The following is a 17074-nucleotide window of genomic DNA, read 5'->3' on the forward strand; positions in this document are numbered from 1 at the left end:
TCCTGTGATGGGCCCCATGCCTGCATCGGAATGGTGCCAAACAAAGCTAACTTTTTGGAAAGTGGCACATCTGTGGGTTCTCTGAAGGGCGAGTGCAGCTGGAAGGGCCACCTTCTGTCCTCAGGTTAAGCAGACCTGGGTCTGCTGCAAGCCGGGCTTTACGGTAGGTACCTCCATCTATCTGCAGAAGGGTTTGGAAAAAAAGGTTAAGTAGTAGCAGCGGTGGAGTGGCAAGCAGTTGCGGGCTGCACGGAGGGCACGTGACTAGGGGCGGGGCCTCGTGTGGCGCCAGCCAGTGGCGGGGCTCGGGGGTGGGGCCTGAGCGCGCAGCTCCCGTGGCCCGGCTCGCTCTGCGGGAATGTGGGCTGGAGTGGTCCAGCTGCGGGGCCGAGGTGCAGCGAGCCACAGGGTCGATCCATAGCGCCATGGCCTGCATCCTCAAGGTAACCGCTCGGCGGTGGGCCGCATGCGAGCTCCGCCTGCTGGGTGCGCCGAGGCGTGGAGCCCGCCGCGGTCCCGCCGCATCCTCAGCCCGCCCGTCTCTTCCTGGCGTCGGCTTCCTTTTTGTTCCTTTGGCCAAGGCATCTGGGTGGGAGACTATGTAATGTGCGTTGGGCACAGACTCCTTCCCTGCACTGCTGCCGGCTGGCTCCTGTCTGGAAGGAGCTGGGCAGGGAGCGCGCGGCGGCGTGCCGAATGATGGGTATAGCAGGCGGAGCAGAGGGTGCTCCGAGACTTGGGTCAGGGCAGCCCGCGGCCTGTGGGGGGCCATGGGCTGAAAAGGAGTGGCCCAGCATGGGTGAGGGGCACAGCGTTTGAGAAGAGGAGTAGAGGGTGCAGAGAGCCCGCAGCCTTTGCTCCCGGGAACACATAAACTTCTAGGTCTACAGGTAGCCCTGTAGGGATGAGTTTTCTGGGGAACTAGCTCCAGGTGCCGGGACTTAAGTTGGAAAAGTTCATTAGATGGACAGAGGTAGAATGGTGGACTTCCTTAGGCTCACATGTGAACAGACAGTATCTACCCAGAGTCCAGCCTTATTTTGCTGAGTTCTTTCAAGCCTTGGTACATTCCATGTTCTTAGTGACTACCTTAGCCACAGGCTTGAAGACTTCGCGCGGACCTACTTGGTGAGGACCTTTTCCGGGAAGACTGGTTTCCAGCTCACTGAGAAATTTCACTCCCCAACCCGTTCTGGTTTTTCCTCGCTGTCCTTATTCAGTTGTCCAGTCTGACTTCGTGGATCCAAACGTGAGCAGCATGAAGGTTCCCCATCCCGGAGAGAAAACTAAGGTGTTCGGTTTCCAGCCCAGAGAAGGTGCTGTGTGACCAAGGGCCACACAAGAGCAGTCTTGTGTGTCGTAGCACTTCATATAGCCTTGGGCTGCTGTTGAAGTTGGGCCAGTCATCCTTCCCAAGCATGAAGCGAGGCAGTAGACACTTGTGACTTTCCTGAACTTGCCGTTTGTTTTGGAACACTTTCCACGCCTTCCCCCCCCCCCCAAGGGTGGCAAAGTTAGGAGGAAATAATCCATTGATATCACAGAATGCAACTTGAACTCACAGGAACTGGATTTAGGTCACCACATCGTCTCTATTTATTTGTGTCATTTGCTAAAAGGAAATCAAGGCACCCGCCATGTCCTGTTGTTGGTCATGTCTTCCTCTATTGGTTTTTCCCCTGTCATGTATCTACTGTCTGTGTGAGTTTGCTTGCTCTGGAGTGGTGCTGGTGATTAAACTTTTACAAATGCCAAGGTCCTGTCTGGTCACAGGGCTATATCCCCAGGTCCCTCAAGGCATCTCTAGTGCAGATCCAAGGGCACACATAGATCTTACCTGTCATCCCTCACACAGAGGAGCCCCTCCTTACTTGCCTTCAAACCCTAACCATGAATGAAGATGAATAAAGATCAAGCAAATTCATCAGAATTCTGGCTCTGCCTCCTGTCACCTGTGTGGCCTTAGACAAGTTACACGTCTCTGAATACTAAGTTGTTCAACATAAGATCACAATAGACACACAGACTCTGTCAGGTTGCTACGGAGATGGGATAAGAAGGACTTAGGGGTACAGGTGTGGAAAGCCACTGCGTTCCTGATGTTTAGTAATGATGAGTTAGTTACACCATTCTGAACCCCCAGTCTTTCCATAGGATATAGCTTTGGCTCCCTCATAAGCCCTGAAGGGCCACAGTGCTTGTTTGCATCTCCACTTTTAAGGGAAAGAGTCTTGAGTTCCTTAAACTCAAAGTTAAGGACAGAGTGAACCTGGATCCCAGCCCCCCATCTTAAGCTGTCTTCACACTTTAAAACTGTTTTAGGGGTGACTCCAAGAGCCCTTATACCTATTCAATCTTTGCCACCTATAAGCAATGGGGCGCATTAAAGTTTTTTTTTTTTCCTTTTACTCTCTTAGTGGTAACTTTGACTGTGCAACAGGATGTTGTGGTCTGTAAATGTACTGGGTCACGTTCATGCCCAGATCACTTTCATGGTCGTTCTGGGCTACTGGTAGCCTGCTGCGTGCAGGCTGAACCTACTTGGTCCTAGATGGTCCCTGAGGATCCTGTAGCCTGTGCCATCTTTATAAAGCTACGCGTGGTGGAGTGCGGAGCACACGTTCTGAACAGAAGGTACACATTCTGCCCAAGCTCGGCCTTTGCATTTGATTTTGGCCGCTCTTCTTCCTAAGTGTGAGAAATGTGTATAATTATTATAATTGGTTTTAACAGTGTTGTAGCAAATAGAAAACGATAGACTTCCCATTGTTTTAACGAATTTTTTTTTTCCCAAAATCCTGAACCTAGTTAAGTATTGGAAACAGCCTGGCCCTATGGTCAAACCTTCAGGGGGCAGATTAGTAGGGGAACAGCATATGTAGTATTTATATTTTATCTGATATTCATGTCTTCTGTGTATGTACATATGTGTATGCCTCCTGTGTATTTATGTATGTGTGTAACTTATTATATAGATAAATTATACACACACACACATATAACACACACACACACATACAATTTATGTCTTCCGTGCGTGTTTGTCTGTATCTCTGTGTATGAAAGACTCATAGAAGGGGTGTGCCGGTTAGTTTTTTTGGTGAACTTGACACAAGCCAGGGTATCTCACTTGAGCCTCCCTTGAGAAAAAGCCTCCCTTCGATTGGCCTTTAGGCAACTCTGTGAGACTGTTTTCTCATTTGGTGATTCACGTGGAAGGGCTCATCCCACTGTGGATGTTGCTACCTCTGGGCAGATGATCCTAGGTGATATAGGAAAGCAACCATGGGGAAGCAGGCCATGGATGAGCAAGCCAGAAAGCAGTATTCCCCAGTGACCCATTTAGTTCCTACCTCCAGGTTCCTGCCTTGAATTCTTGCTCTGACTTCAATGACAGACTAGAAACTATATAACGAAATCACTCCTTTCCTCCTTTAAGTTGCTTTTGGTCACGGTGTTTTATCACAGCAATAGAAAGAAAACTAAGATAAGGGGTTATTGGGTCTGAAGGTTACTATTCCATTTTACCAAAGAGTGATATATTATGAAAATTCGATAAGACAGGAAAGGGGCTTGGGCTATATGTTCCAAGTGCCGGGAAATGGCAGGGAAAGCCATGAGAAGTGAGTTTTGTTTGGACATTTTTATCTGGGTCTTGACCCTCTAACGATAAGAATACTCTATTCCTGGCACGAGGAAGGCATGTTTTTCAAATGAGTGCTTTGCAGAAGAATATTGCTTACCCTACTTTGTGAAGAGTAAACTAGCCAGGGTTTTTGAAAGGCGTGGTGAGGCATGGAGGTTTACTGTAACAGACCCTGCCAGGGCACAGCCAAGTCCACGTCTCACTGACTGTCAGAGCTGAATAGGATCTAGCACGAGGGAGCTTGTGTTTTTGAAACGTAACCATTGTGGGCAAAGACCTTCTTCTCCAAGGAGATTGTGTCATCCTTCCTACCTAGGAGATCACCACCGTGTTCTCACGGCTGCCTATATAGGAACGGAATCTCTAAGAGGAAAAGCTGAGACCCAGCAGCTGAACGTGATCTTTTGGGAACACTGAGATGTTCTGTGGAGACACTGTGCATGCCGAGGGCCCATCTGAGTGGAACCTGTTCTCCTCACGGAACTGGGTTCCTAAGAGTCACTTACATTGTGGAATCCATATGCCTGTTTTACATTGCAAAGGCACTAAACACAGACACACAGTGGTTTAATTATGTCTCTACCACTAACTGATTGAACCACAGAGAGTTCTTTTTTAATTTTTAATTTATTACTGCCCCAGTTTCCAAAATGGGGGTGACCCTGCATCTCTGAAAAGGTCATTGTGAGGGTAAGTGAGAATATCTGTGTGCTGGCTTTTCTGCAGGAAGCGACATCCTCAGTCTAGTGGGTGCATTTCCTGCCTTCATTAGGCTGCTCTTCTGCATCGCCCTGATAGACAGCAAGCCCTCAACTCTATAGCCACTGCTTTCCCAGAGTGAGGTCTCCAGGCTTGCTACTGAGTCCCCTGCCTTCCGCTGCCCCAGCCTCTAGAGAGAGAGAGATTAGAGAGGATCCTGCCAGGTAGTCAAGTCTTTAAAATTTGCTAGACAAGAAAAGTAGCCACTTTAATTTTAGTTAGCAGTGAAGTTAAATTTTACATTTCCAGTAGCCATTTATCTTTCTGGTGTTCTAGAAACTTCATAGTTTTGAGTAATAAAAATTTCTGTTTTCTTCTATGATCTCTTCCTGTGGTGAGCAGGAACTTTTTGGGCACAGTATTTCGTACACGTGTGACATGTAACACATCTTTGTTGAATTGCAATGAGTTCTGTATCCACTGCTGGTGCAGAGACCAGACAATCTGTGGCCATGGATATTTAGGAGTTATTTCTGATTTGAAGGTTAAGTTTTTCCCTGTTAATCAAACTTATGAGCATAGGAAAGATACAAAACAGAGGCAGTTACGTTTACTCTCCTCTACAGTTATCCGTCCTTATAAATGTATCTAGTTGATAAGAAATTGCATAATTGTGATGCAAAGCTACAAACTTACCATCTTCTCATGTAGACTTTTCTCCCTCTACCCTGGGCGAAATACTTCACCACTGCTTCAGTTTTAACTTGGGAGCAACTCTGGGCTGTACCCTGAACTCTTGTTCTCATCCCAGAGCCTTGTATTTGGTCTGCGTTTGAGGGAGCCTCTTTTCTTGGGAGCTCTTTACAGTTTCCCGTTTTCCTCATTGTTCTACAGAGCAGAGCTAAGGTGCACTGCCCACAAGCCCTCTGGGGCTTTAGGTCTTCTCTGAGCTCTGTGAGCCCCGGGTGATAGCCAGGCTTAGCAGGATCTGAATATTCTTCCAGAGTCTGGCTCCTGTCTTCATGGCTCATCTCTCAGATCACTGCTCACCCACTCTTGGCCTCTACACACTCACTGAACCTCAACTCTGGGCAGCCTGGGGATTATGAGGGTGTTGAGGTCTGGGGTCCCAGCTGTGAGACCTAAGCGTTGGTTTCCTTAACTCTGAATTGGGTGTGAAAATAGTCCACAGAGACTGGAAAAGCGACTTTCTGTGAAGCAGGAACTTAGCATCTATAACGTCCTTGTGACCACAGCTGTCAGCTTGGGTTGTTTCCATAATGTTTTCTGCAGGAAATACCCTATTTGACCTCTCCATCTACAGAATTTCTGCACCAATCAGGAGGCGCCCCAGGAAACCCGACTCCATATGCAAGAAAGACGGTTTGTCTAATCCATTTGTGACGGCACCTCTGACCACTGCCCAGGCCAAGCCCAAATCCTGGAGCTGCCTGACTGGGGAGGTGTCTTTGCTGTGTGTGTTGGTGTACTCTAGGGAATAACTGTTTTCTGGTGTGAGCATACCCTGTATACAGTGTGTGTGTGTGTGTGTGCGCGCGCGGGCACGAGCAAGCGAGCGAGAGAGAAAGAGAGAGAGAGAGAGGATGTATTTGTGTGTGCTCTGGAGGATGGGGAATGGATATGCACACTTTGTGTGAGCATACCATGTGGTGTGTGTGTGTGTGTATGTATGTATCTGTGTGTGTGTGTGTATGCACTCTGGGGGATGGATATGCATGCTCTATGTGAGCATGCCCTGTATTTGTGTGTGCACTCTGGGGGATTATGCATGCTTCCTGTGTGAGCATGCCCTGTGGTGTGTGTGTGTGTGTGTGTGTGTGTGTGTGTGTGTGTGTTTGCACTTTAGGGGGCAGATATGAGTAGTTCCATTCTCTGGATGTTGAGTGTTTTCTGAGGATGCGCCTGCCCTGGCCTGGGAGAGAATGGCAGGCATAGGTAGGCATGACTTTCTGGATTAGTGTTGACAGTAGGGGTCAGCAGTTTCTTGGACAGCTGAGTCGTCCAGCTGGAGCTTGACCTTAGAAAACTGTAATAAATGGAGTCTAGGAAAGTAACCTGTCCCAGGTTCCGGAAGTGGCAGAAAGAGGTTGACGCCAGGCCTGCGTGGCTGTTGGAAATATCTCTGACCTTTATTGGCAATAGAGAGATTGACTTCGTAGACTATCTTCTACCCTAGGTCCACTTGGTGGGGGACCTCTTCGTACATGTTGTTTCTGTTTGTGCCTTCCTCAAAGTTGCCTTGTGATTTTGGAACTAGGGGAGGGGGCGGGGCAGAGAGACTGAGGAGGTAACGGAGGTGGTAATTCCATGTCTAAAATCGAACAGCCTTTGGCCTGGGGCAAGTCAAGCTGATGTGCGGCTGCATGTGCTAGCAATTTTGAGGGTGGGAGGGAGGGGGTAGAAACTTGTGGGAGACAGGAAGGGGATGAGAGGGTGGGGGATGTGATTGAGGGAGGAAGTGGGGGAGAGAGAGGGGTGGCAGAGAATTCAGCCCTCCCCTCTCCAAGGCTCTGGGAAGAGACTCAACATTTTTTTTTAATTTATGTGTGTGTGTGTGTGTGTGTGTGTGTATGTGTGTGTATATATATATATTTCACACACATACACACATATATACACATATATGTATATTTACTTATTAAATTTATTTTACATATGTATTTAAATAAAAGCCCACAAGCTGTATGACCCTCAGGTTTTTTCACTCCTGCCTGCCTGGGGTAGCATTGGAAAGCCAATGTGCATCTCTGATGGTGCTGTGGATGCAGGGAGTAGAGCCAGCTGACACATTTTACCAAATGCTGATAGCTGCATTGTGTTTCTTGGGCGTGGGCTTTTTTTTTCATGGAAGGGCCTTAACTCTGAGGATAGCCAAAGCCCACTATTGACTTTCAAAGTTTTACTAAGTCGCCCCACAAGGAACATCTGTAGCTGTTGTTATCCACCTGAGGGTGGGGGGGACACTGGGTAATTTTTTTTATTTCCTGGCTTTAGGTGAAGTGCCGAGGGACCTTTCTCTAAGTGGAAAGAGTACAAATGACCAGAATCCCCAAGAGGACCATTATTCAGGTTGTGGACAGCCTAGGCCTGTTACTGTTCACCCATCCTGTTGTATACTTTTGATGCATGCTCCAGCCAGTTAGTGCCTCGGTAAGCCAGGGGAGGGACGGACGGGAGCTGAGCCTCAAGTCCCTTGCTTCTGCTTCTCATTAACAGCTTTCCAAAAGGTCAGCAGGAGGAGGGCAGGAGGAGAGGGTGGGTGGGCGGTCACCATTGCTGCCTGTCCTTGATACAACAGGAGAGCAGGCTAAGTCTGAAACCTTGGGCCAGGATCTCAAGAGGATTTAAATGAGCATCAGTCTCTGTGTAGGTGACGTCCCTCAAGACCTCCTTTAAACCCAGGTCCCATATCTCCAGCCACCATTTCATTTCCTGCATGATGTGGAGGGTGGCCCACCCAGCATGGGTGACAGCTCACAAATCTGGGAACCTGGAGCAGGCTGCACAGCCTGCAGGCAGCTCAGCAGGTTGGAGAGTGCCCTTCCCAGGTGCCTCAGTTGCTCTAAACCTCTTCCAGTCAGCCAGTGTGGCTGGTCTCTTCTTTGAAGATTGGATGCCTGAGGAGTCTCAGTAGTCATTATTGTTTACTCTCGGGGAGGTAGTGATTCTGGTCAGTTTCAGGGACTTCCTGAAGCTAATCTGAATTGGTTTCTTTCTTTCTGTTTTAATTCTGTTTGTCCTAATGTGCCTCCTCCTGGATGTAAAGTTTCAACCTTGGAGGAAACTGTGCTACAACACCCACACACCTACTCAGATTCTAGTATTTGCTCAGATTGGAAAACTGAAAACTGTTGAGTGTCAAAGATTTACTTCTAGTTTCAGAGGCTGTTTTCTTTCTTAGTGAAGATTGTCTTTGATCTGTTTTTAAAACAACTGTTTGAATCTTGCTCTGAGGAGGTCAAGATTGCAGAGGATATGAGGGGGAAGTGTGAGCTGGGGGTGGGGATGTGGGATTAAAGCCTGGTCACACAGTCACTGTAGATGTAAGAACTGGATTTCCCAGATGACTGGGCGAAGCTGATCTTTGGGGGACAAGTTGGGTTTGAATTTGTGTGAGGCAGGACAGTAGTTACTGGAGTTTAGTTTGGTGTAAGTATGAGAACAACAGTATCTCTAAAGAAGGAGAAGTGAGTCTCAGGCATCGAGTCAGGCATCCGGGCACCTCAATAGTGTTTGGGTGACAAGAAGAACTCGGGGTTCAGTCATAGCTCTCCTGCCTCCAAGCCTGCTCTAGTGTGCTGTGAGGAACTGCATGATGCTGGTGTGCTTCTCTGTGTTAGAGCAGCCAGTGAGAAACCGTGCAGCCCACGGGGATCTTACTTCTTCTCCCCTCCCTCCCCTCCTTCCCCTTCTTCCCCCCTCCCTCTCTCCCCTCCCTCTCCTCCCTCCCCTGTGTTCCCTTTCTCCCCTCCCTTCCCTCTCTCCCCTCTCTCTCCTCTGCCCTCTCCCCTTGCCTTCTGTCTCTTTCCTTTCCTCCGCCCCTCCCCCATCCTACTCTCAGACAACCACAGGACACCTTGGTGAACCAGTAAAGTGTTTTATTGGGGTTATTCTCAGGAATATGGGTGAGGGCTTACACTCTCTCACTGTGTAGCCATACGGTAATGATTGTTCCTCCTCAGTCTCTCAGGGCTGAGATTACAAGCCATGCCTAGTACCACCTACGCATTTCCTAAGATCTATGCTAAAAATTAAAAAAAAAAAGACACATGTAGAACTTATGTAGTATATTTTATTTAACCAAAACTACCAAAACAAACTTCATTTTAGTATATGACCAGTATGTAATTATTAATGAAATGTTATGACACTTTTGCATATTCAAAATTCAGAGTCTATTTTTCAATTACAGTATGCCTCAATTCAGTGGCTAAATTTTTCTTAGATATTTTTGACCTGTATTTAATGGTTTAAAGAAGTAGATTTCATTTGCTTTCCAATAGCTGGATGGAGCCCCTTGTTTTTGATTATGAATTGATTAAATGACATGGAGCGAACAGTGCAGTTTCTTAGTTGTACTCGCCAGGGTTCAGTGCCCAACAGCCACACCTGTTTACTGACCACTCCTGTGGTCAGCACAGTCCTCCTCGTCGGCAGAGAGGCTGCAGGGCTCAGACTCACACCCTCAGATCGGAACCAAGGCCGAGGTACGTATGCTGGTCAGATTCTTAGAAAGGAAAGGAAGGCGGGATGTAAGCAGGTTATGAGTGCCTGACCCGGGGACACTTGGAACCTTTGAGCGGCCCTTGAAATCTCATCTGAGTTTCTGCAGGAACTGATCCAAATCCTTCCCAGATGTTGTGCAGCTGTGAATTCTCCCCAGGGTCTGCTGCTTTGTGGGATGTGCAAGCTCGCTGTTTGGTCTCAGTATGGTGGTGTGAGTTCCTGAGGGCTTTAAGGCCAGAGGCAGGATTTACGCACTTTGATTTGTTTCACTGCTCTAGGAGGCTGTTGCACATAAAGGAACAATTTGGATATACAGGATAAACCCTGCCTTTTTTCGGAGTTCCTTTGTGTGTTTGTGTGCACGTACATTCAGGTCTATCTCAGAGATCCGTGTACTGTGGTGTGCAGAGCATGTTCATGTGCTTGTGGCTGCTTCATGTCCACCTTCGCGGCGTCACCTTGCCCCGCGTTGGCTTCTTCTCTCAGGTCAGAGAATGCTCACAGTTTTTCAAGAGTGACCACGTAGCAGGGACAGTATGTGCCAATTGCTGAATCTTATCTAGTGTCAGTGCCAGGCAATCTTTCAGGTCCTTCCAGATGTTTATCTTACAGAAAACTGTCAGAGTGGGTGGCATTTGCTTTCATGGCGCAGATGGGAGACTCTGGTTCACAAAGCTTAATGTGAATGAACTAAAGGGAGCCTGCTAGGCCAGGGCACGTAGGACTTGAGGTCCCCAAAGAATGACTTCTGCATTAATAGCTTAAAAAAAAATCGAAGGCCAATAGGGTTTCATGACACCAAAAATTATGTGATATTCCCATTTGGTGTCCTAAACTAGCTGTATTAGAACATTGCTACATTCTCTCTGTCCCATCTGCTTCGTGTCTGTCTGTCCCATTCACTGCCAGTCAGTGGCAGAGGTGAGCAGAGATGGGATGGTATCATCCACAACACCAAGGATGCTGTGGATCTGATTACAGTTAGACTGTGCCGGCTCTGTTCTGAGTTGCCTCCACTTCGGTTAGCACCGTGAATCAAGCCATGGGCTTTGTGGTTCTCCCTCATTCGATCAGCCCTTGCAAGGTAAATGCTGTCCACATTCACTGCAAGAGAGCCAAGCACTGCAAAGGGAGGGGGACTGAAGCTTAGCAAGGGAGTAACTTCTCAGTCTCATCTACTGGGGCTGGAAGTCACAGCCGAAGCACAGGACCTGAGGTCAGTAGACCACAGTGCTTTCCAGTGGAGCTAGCAGGACTCCACAAAGGGCTTAGGACACTAAAAGTGGCCAGGATCACCCCAGAATTTCTCATTCTTTCTGTCCGTGTGGTAGAGCCTGAGCAACTGGAGTTCTGCTGTTGTCCATCTATGGTGAGTCCTGTGGAGTTCAGTGGTGCCCTCTCTGGGCTGTGCTTTGGGAAGTCTTACCACATCCAGCTTGAGAAGGAGCTGCTAATGTAGAATGGCTGCAGAGCGGAGATTCGAATCCACAAATCCTCAGAAGGAAATTGTAATTTACATCTCTTTAGTAATTTAAGTACAACTTGTTCTGAATGCCTTGGCCAGAGCCAAGTGCATGGCCTTGTGTGGTTTCCCTCCTGCTGAGATCTCTACATCTCTACTGCTGGGGTGCACAGGCCACATGACTGTTGAAAAGCTCGTGTATGCTCTTGTGTCCTGTACGAGGGGCTGGAAATCCACCACCCGTCTCTAGTGCCCTTTCTCATCCTTTTCAGGGAAACCAGTCTATGGTGACTCTAACCCATGGGGTTTGATTCAGTGAGGTGTATGCCAACCTCCTTGTCCTGTGCCACCATGACTCTGTAGTGAGGGATGCTAGCTCTGGGGATAAAAGTTAATGCTGTCCTGCTGGAGTTTGCTGTTGGAATTAGGACCTAGTCGGTCTCATATTTAAAAAGATCAAAACCTAAGGGATTGAGAATAGGAAAAGGTGAAGACTGGCGGAAGATGATAGCTTTGAACTTTCCAGGTCGGTCATTCACAGCCTCATTTGAGATTTTAATAAGTAACAGAAAGCCTTGGGAGCCGCTGGGCTGGCCTCTCAGACTTCCTTTCGTGTAGAGCAAGACACAGCTAACCGGGCTTTTCCGTCCACTCTCTCCTGCCTCCCGGGCATTCTGTTTCATGGCTCATTTTGCTGATGAGCCCTTGCCCCTCTGGCTCCTGTGCCCCTTCTCAATCCAGATGTTGCAGGTATCTCTAGCTCAAGGTTGAAAGGAACACTGTTGCAGTGCTGGCGTAGGGATGGTCTTGGGACTCTATTACGAGGTAGATAAGACAATCTTCCAAAGGCTAGGAAATGCAGGCTACTCCTGTGTGTGCCCAGAATGGTTGGTCTTGTGTGCGTGACACTGCCAGATGCCACTTCTTCTCACAGCTGTTCACCGTAGGAGTCTGACTTGGCTTTGCTTGCTGCCCTTCTCAACCCTGTTCTCCCCTGAGGTGGGTGGACCTGAGGCATCACCACCAGACCTCTTTCCCTTCTAGCTCTCTCACCAGTGCTGAGGACCACCTCTCCCCGTTCCCTTCTAGCTCTCTCACCCGTGCTCAGCACCACCTCTCTCCGTTCCTGTGGCTTCCCTGTGGTTCTTTGGCTGGTTTGATGGCTGTTCAATTCAGCCAGGCTGGTTAACCTCTGCAGCAGCCTGGCTGTTGGCCTGATCTGATCTAAGATTTCTACGTGTGATGCCTGGCATTTTGGTGGACTTGCGGTTTTTGCTCTTTTTCTCTTCCATTTTTGACCAAGGGCATCAAAGCTGTTATTAAAAGAAACAGCCTTTACTTTGTATGCTAGCCTGAAAAAGGTTAATTTAAGAAGGAAATAGCATGCAAAGGTCGCCCCTTTAGGTTTCTCTATTAAGAGCTGACAGTTGAGATTCACAATATTTTATTCCACGTGTGCTCTAATACACACATACGTGATATTAAAAGGATACACGCATGATTTTTTTCCACATGGATGAGAGGAGAGAAGAGTGGAGAAGTAGGAGATGAGAGAGCATGAGGGAGCATGCTGTCTGGGGGAGGTAGTTTCCCTTGGCACACCCACTGAGTGCTGCCATGGTGTTGGGCTTCAATATTTGTGTTTCTGTAGAAACTTAAGGTAGGCACAGTGGTGAATCCCATGTGGATGGAGACATTGAGGCTAGGAGAGGTCAGCTCTGCTAAGGTAGTTTTACCAGTAAAGTAGGAGCTAGGGTCTGAATCCAAATTAGAAGATCATTTTGCAAAGTGGGGATGAGAGCACACCTGTGATCTCAGCTCTTAGGATGCAGAGGCAGGAGAATTGCCATAAGTTTGAGGCAGCCTGGGTTGCCCAGTGAGTTCTAGGATAATCTGTGCAACATAACAAGACTTTGTTGGAAGGAAGGAAGAAAGGAAGGAAGGAAGGAAGGAAGGAAGGAAAAGAAAAGTAAGAAGATAGTTTTAAGGTTACAGAGACAAGCCTATTTGTAACTTCCTACAACAAAATGATAACATTCACAATAAAGTACCATCAGCAATCACTTTCTGACCACGCAGTACAGGGTGGTTGTCACACGGAAGCCATGCATATCATAGATTCTAATGGTCAACTATTAGGAAAAAACTATTTCTCGTAACTGTTTTATATGTGCCGAGAGACCAAGTCTTAGAGAATGCTTGCCGTCTTTGCCCTAGCACATGGCCAGGTGGGTGAGAACCTGGAATGACACAGTGTTTTAAAAGGCATTACTGTGTGCAGGAAGGCCAGGCATTATTTTCAGTTCTTGGAATTGTTATTCAGTAACAATAACAGTATTGTTACACTGTTACATTTTTACTGGTATTGGACTTCTGTTATACAGAGAAGGAAACACGAGACAGAGTGGATAAGGTCACAGTGGTGAGACTATAATACAGGTGTCTGGCTCTAGGGTCAGAATGTAACACAGGTACACATATGCACACATTCTCTGTCTGTCTGTCTCTCTGTGTGTATGTGTGTCTGTGTCTCTGTTTCCCTCTCTGTCTGTCTCTCTGTGTGTCTGCGTCTCTGTTTCCCTCTCTGTCTGTCTGTCTCACTCTGAAGGATTTACCTTTCTAGAGTTAGCATCAGCTCCAGCTGCTTCAGAGAAGCTGTGGGTGCGCCAGGCATTGTTAACTTTTGTTTTTTTGGAAGGAAAGGATTTATTTGGGTTATGCTTCCTTATCACTGTTCATTAGCAAAGGAAGTCAAGACAAGAACTCAAACAGGGCAGAAATCTGACTGCTTTCTCACTTGGTTCTCCTGGCTCACTCAGCTTGCTTTCCTCCCCCCCCCCTCTTCCTCCTCCTCCTCCTCCTCCTCTTCTCCTCTCCTTCCCCTTCTTCTCCTCCTCCTCCTTTTTAAAACCCTTTATTGGGCTGGGCGTGGTGGTACATGCCTTTAATTCCAGCACTTGGGAGGCAGAGGCAGGCGGATTTCTGAGTTTGAGGCCAACCTGGCCTACAAAGTTGAGTTCCAGGACAGGCAGGGCTACACAGAGAAACCCTGTCTCCAAAAACCCAAAACCAAACCAAAAAAAAAAAAAAACCCACCAAAACCCCTTTATTGGGTTCCTATGAAGGTCACATCATCTACTCCAATCCCACTCATCTCCCCTTCCCCTCATACTCATCCTCCGCCCTTGCAACCTCTCCCAACAACAGAGAAAAAAAATTCAGATGGAGGCTGCAGCGTGTCACAGTGTGATTCCCAGTATGTCCTTAGGACCTTCCTTTGCTTGGAAACGTTCTCAGCATTGACTTATTAGTCTGCTCTAAGGCCTCTGGCTTCTGCTATCCTATCAATCCTGGGACCTCACTGGGATTCTTCTCAGATACTCAGTTGTTACCCTGTGTCATGGACACCTTGCTCTAATAAGACCCTTATCTCCATGAACTCCAGCAGTTTATAGATGGGACAGATGTTGGGGTGGGGCCAATTCAGAGCTCTGGATCTGGGCCTGAGAGGTGTCTGAGCTGTTCACCCAGCCAGCTCTCCCACTCTTTGCTCTTGGGCCTGCTCACCTGCAATCCCTCCAACCAAGCAAGGCCAGTTTTACCTTGCTGCCCAGGTGAAGTACAGGGCCCACTCTCCTGAGTGTTGCAGTAGGCGAGGCCAGGGCCAGCTCTACCACTCTCATGACCCTGGGGCCAGCTCTCCTGCCTGACATACATGGTGGGAGATGAAGGAGGGGAGGAGGGTATCTCTCCTGTATGCCATTGCCCAGAAGATAGGAGGCAGGGCCAGCTCTCTCACCTTTATACCCTGGGTTGGGAATATCTCTCCCTTGCCATGTTACCACACAGCAGACAAATTGTGGGCCAGCTCTCCCATGCACAGGCCTTCAGGATTGGCTCGCCCACCCCTGGGACCCAGGTGAGATTTAGGGCCCAATCTCCCGAGTCCTGTAGCAGGTGAGAGGCAGGGCTGGCTCTCCTGCTGTCATGACCCCAAGGACCAGGTCTCCTTCCTGCCACAGGTAGTGAGAGACAGGGGGCAGGGGAGGGTATCTCCCTGTTCCACAGCATGGCAGAAGAGATGAGTGGGAGAGCCAGCTCTCCCACACTGCTGGACCCAGATGTAGCCTCTGGTGACACACAGGCCAGGACCCCACCATGGTCCCAGGTGGCATCACCTGCTACTCACTCACATCAGGCTGTTTCTCACTACCCTCGAGTCTCCCGTTCTGCCTCTCTTCACTGTGCCCACAGCCTTCTGATTCCCCTTCCCTTCCATATCTCCACCACTCACTCACTTCTCATAGTGGAGCAGGGTCCCTTGGGGTCTGGGGCCATCTCAGGAATGCTATGCCCTGCTTGTGCATTATGGTGAAGGGCAGGAGTCACCTCGGGCATGGTCGGCTCCCCCCCCCCCCCCCGGTGCCAGACTAGTGTTTATCTTAAGGTCCCTTTCTCCAGGAGAGTTAGGCTTCTAATCCTTCTAAATGTCCGTAGGTCAGAACTCATAGCCTCTACTGACGTCCATGTGACACAGCAGCCAAGCCTGCCACTCTTCTAGGGGCAGGCGTAGCTTGATTTTTAACTTCAGACTAGCTGATTTTACATCCTTGAAAGATTTTTAAAGAATGTTCCCATTTAGATCAGACTTGTGAGGACTCAGGTTAGGCTGCACCCGCAGTACTTAATATCCTCGGGAAGACGGCGTTTGAGCGTCAGCCCAGTCATTCTGACTGGTTGAGGTGTTCAGGTGGGGTTTCCCTGTTATCCTCTGGGAGTGCCACAGAACAGCTAGAGAGACATTTCAAGATCGGGTCATGGCAGTCTCTGTTAAAACCCTTCGGTGGCTTTCCATTCCGCTCTGCACAGAGTCAGCATGCTTCCCCTCACTGCGCAGGGTTTGTGAGCATGTCCTTTATTCCCTGGTTACACAGGTTCACGCCGCCCTCCTTACTGTGTAGCCTCACCCCTGCCTGCCTCCTTTGCTTGTCAGTTCCTTGCTGTGTAGAGTCTCCTCAGATGCTGTTCCCTGCCTGCCCTGTCTTGCTTCAGGTTCTTCTGGAAGGCCTTTCTTCCCATCTTTTAAGACCAGCATGAGGACTTCCATCATTTGATCATGCTGATGAAATACATGTCTTCCAGACACTCCCGTCTAGGAATGCCCTCAGAATTTTCTCAGCTTATGGACACATGCATATTTATTTCTGTACTTTTTAGCCTCAAGGCAGAAAGGTCAGAATTCATAGTGGCTTAGTTCACCATAGTATCTAACACCCGGGGAAATGTGCCTTCAGACACTGGGACGATGGGAAGGATGGATTTCAGGCAGGGAGAATGGTGTGCGTGAAGATAAGGTGGGTTGATGGATTTCAGGCAGGGAGAATGGTGTGCGTGAAGATAAGGTGGGTTGAAGGAACAGGACTTTTTGGGGTCATGGTGGATGTGGTTATCTGAGCTGGCTTGGATTGCTGGAGGAGATGAAATACTTGGTGCCAAATCCCATTTTCATATTCTATGGGCTGTAGACTTTCCCTCTAGCCACGGGGAGCCACTAACATTGAAATAGATTATTAAATCAAAGCAATGTTGAACCAGAGAGAAGCCTCTGTTACCTCACTATCTCCTCTAGCACTCCATCTGTGGGACGAGGCAGTGTCTTCACATTTGGGAGTGACTTATCCCAACCGTGATTTCACCACAGCAGGGACACAAGCAGGTCTAAAAGAACACTGCAATTAAATTTCACAACAACAAACTTAACCTATGTCAGAGACAGAAGTGTGCTTGCGTGTGCAGAGCATGGGATGGTGTGTTACAGCCAATGGGCTGGGCCTGAGCACATGGGCAAGCATGGCTCCAGCTCTGCCTCGCACTGAGGAGTCCCCACTCACTGCGGGGGAATCGTAACATTCACTTGATCCCAGGTTAGCTGGATCAGCCTCTCGGGACTCGAGACTCTCAGCCGTTTGGTGGCTCTAACTCTCCCGTTGAGTTGACAGTGCTGCTTTTAGGGAGGATAC

At 48.5% G+C, this 17074-nt stretch overlaps 1 protein-coding gene across 1 annotated transcript in view; it reads left to right on the top strand.

Annotated features, from left to right (window-relative positions):
• The first annotated feature begins 358 nt into the window (after positions 1–358).
• St6galnac3 (ST6 N-acetylgalactosaminide alpha-2,6-sialyltransferase 3) overlaps positions 359–17074 on the top strand; it is a 532491-nt gene continuing 515775 nt past the window's right edge. The window contains exon 1 of the mRNA XM_021157895.2: positions 359–443. Coding sequence (XP_021013554.1) covers positions 426–443 — 18 coding nt within the window. The 5' untranslated portion in view covers positions 359–425. The remainder of the gene's footprint in view (positions 444–17074) is intronic.

This window comes from Mus caroli, unplaced genomic scaffold (assembly GCF_978045245.1).
Source record: "Mus caroli unplaced genomic scaffold, Mus_caroli_1 scaffold_3, whole genome shotgun sequence".
Lineage (NCBI taxonomy): Eukaryota > Metazoa > Chordata > Mammalia > Rodentia > Muridae > Mus > Mus caroli.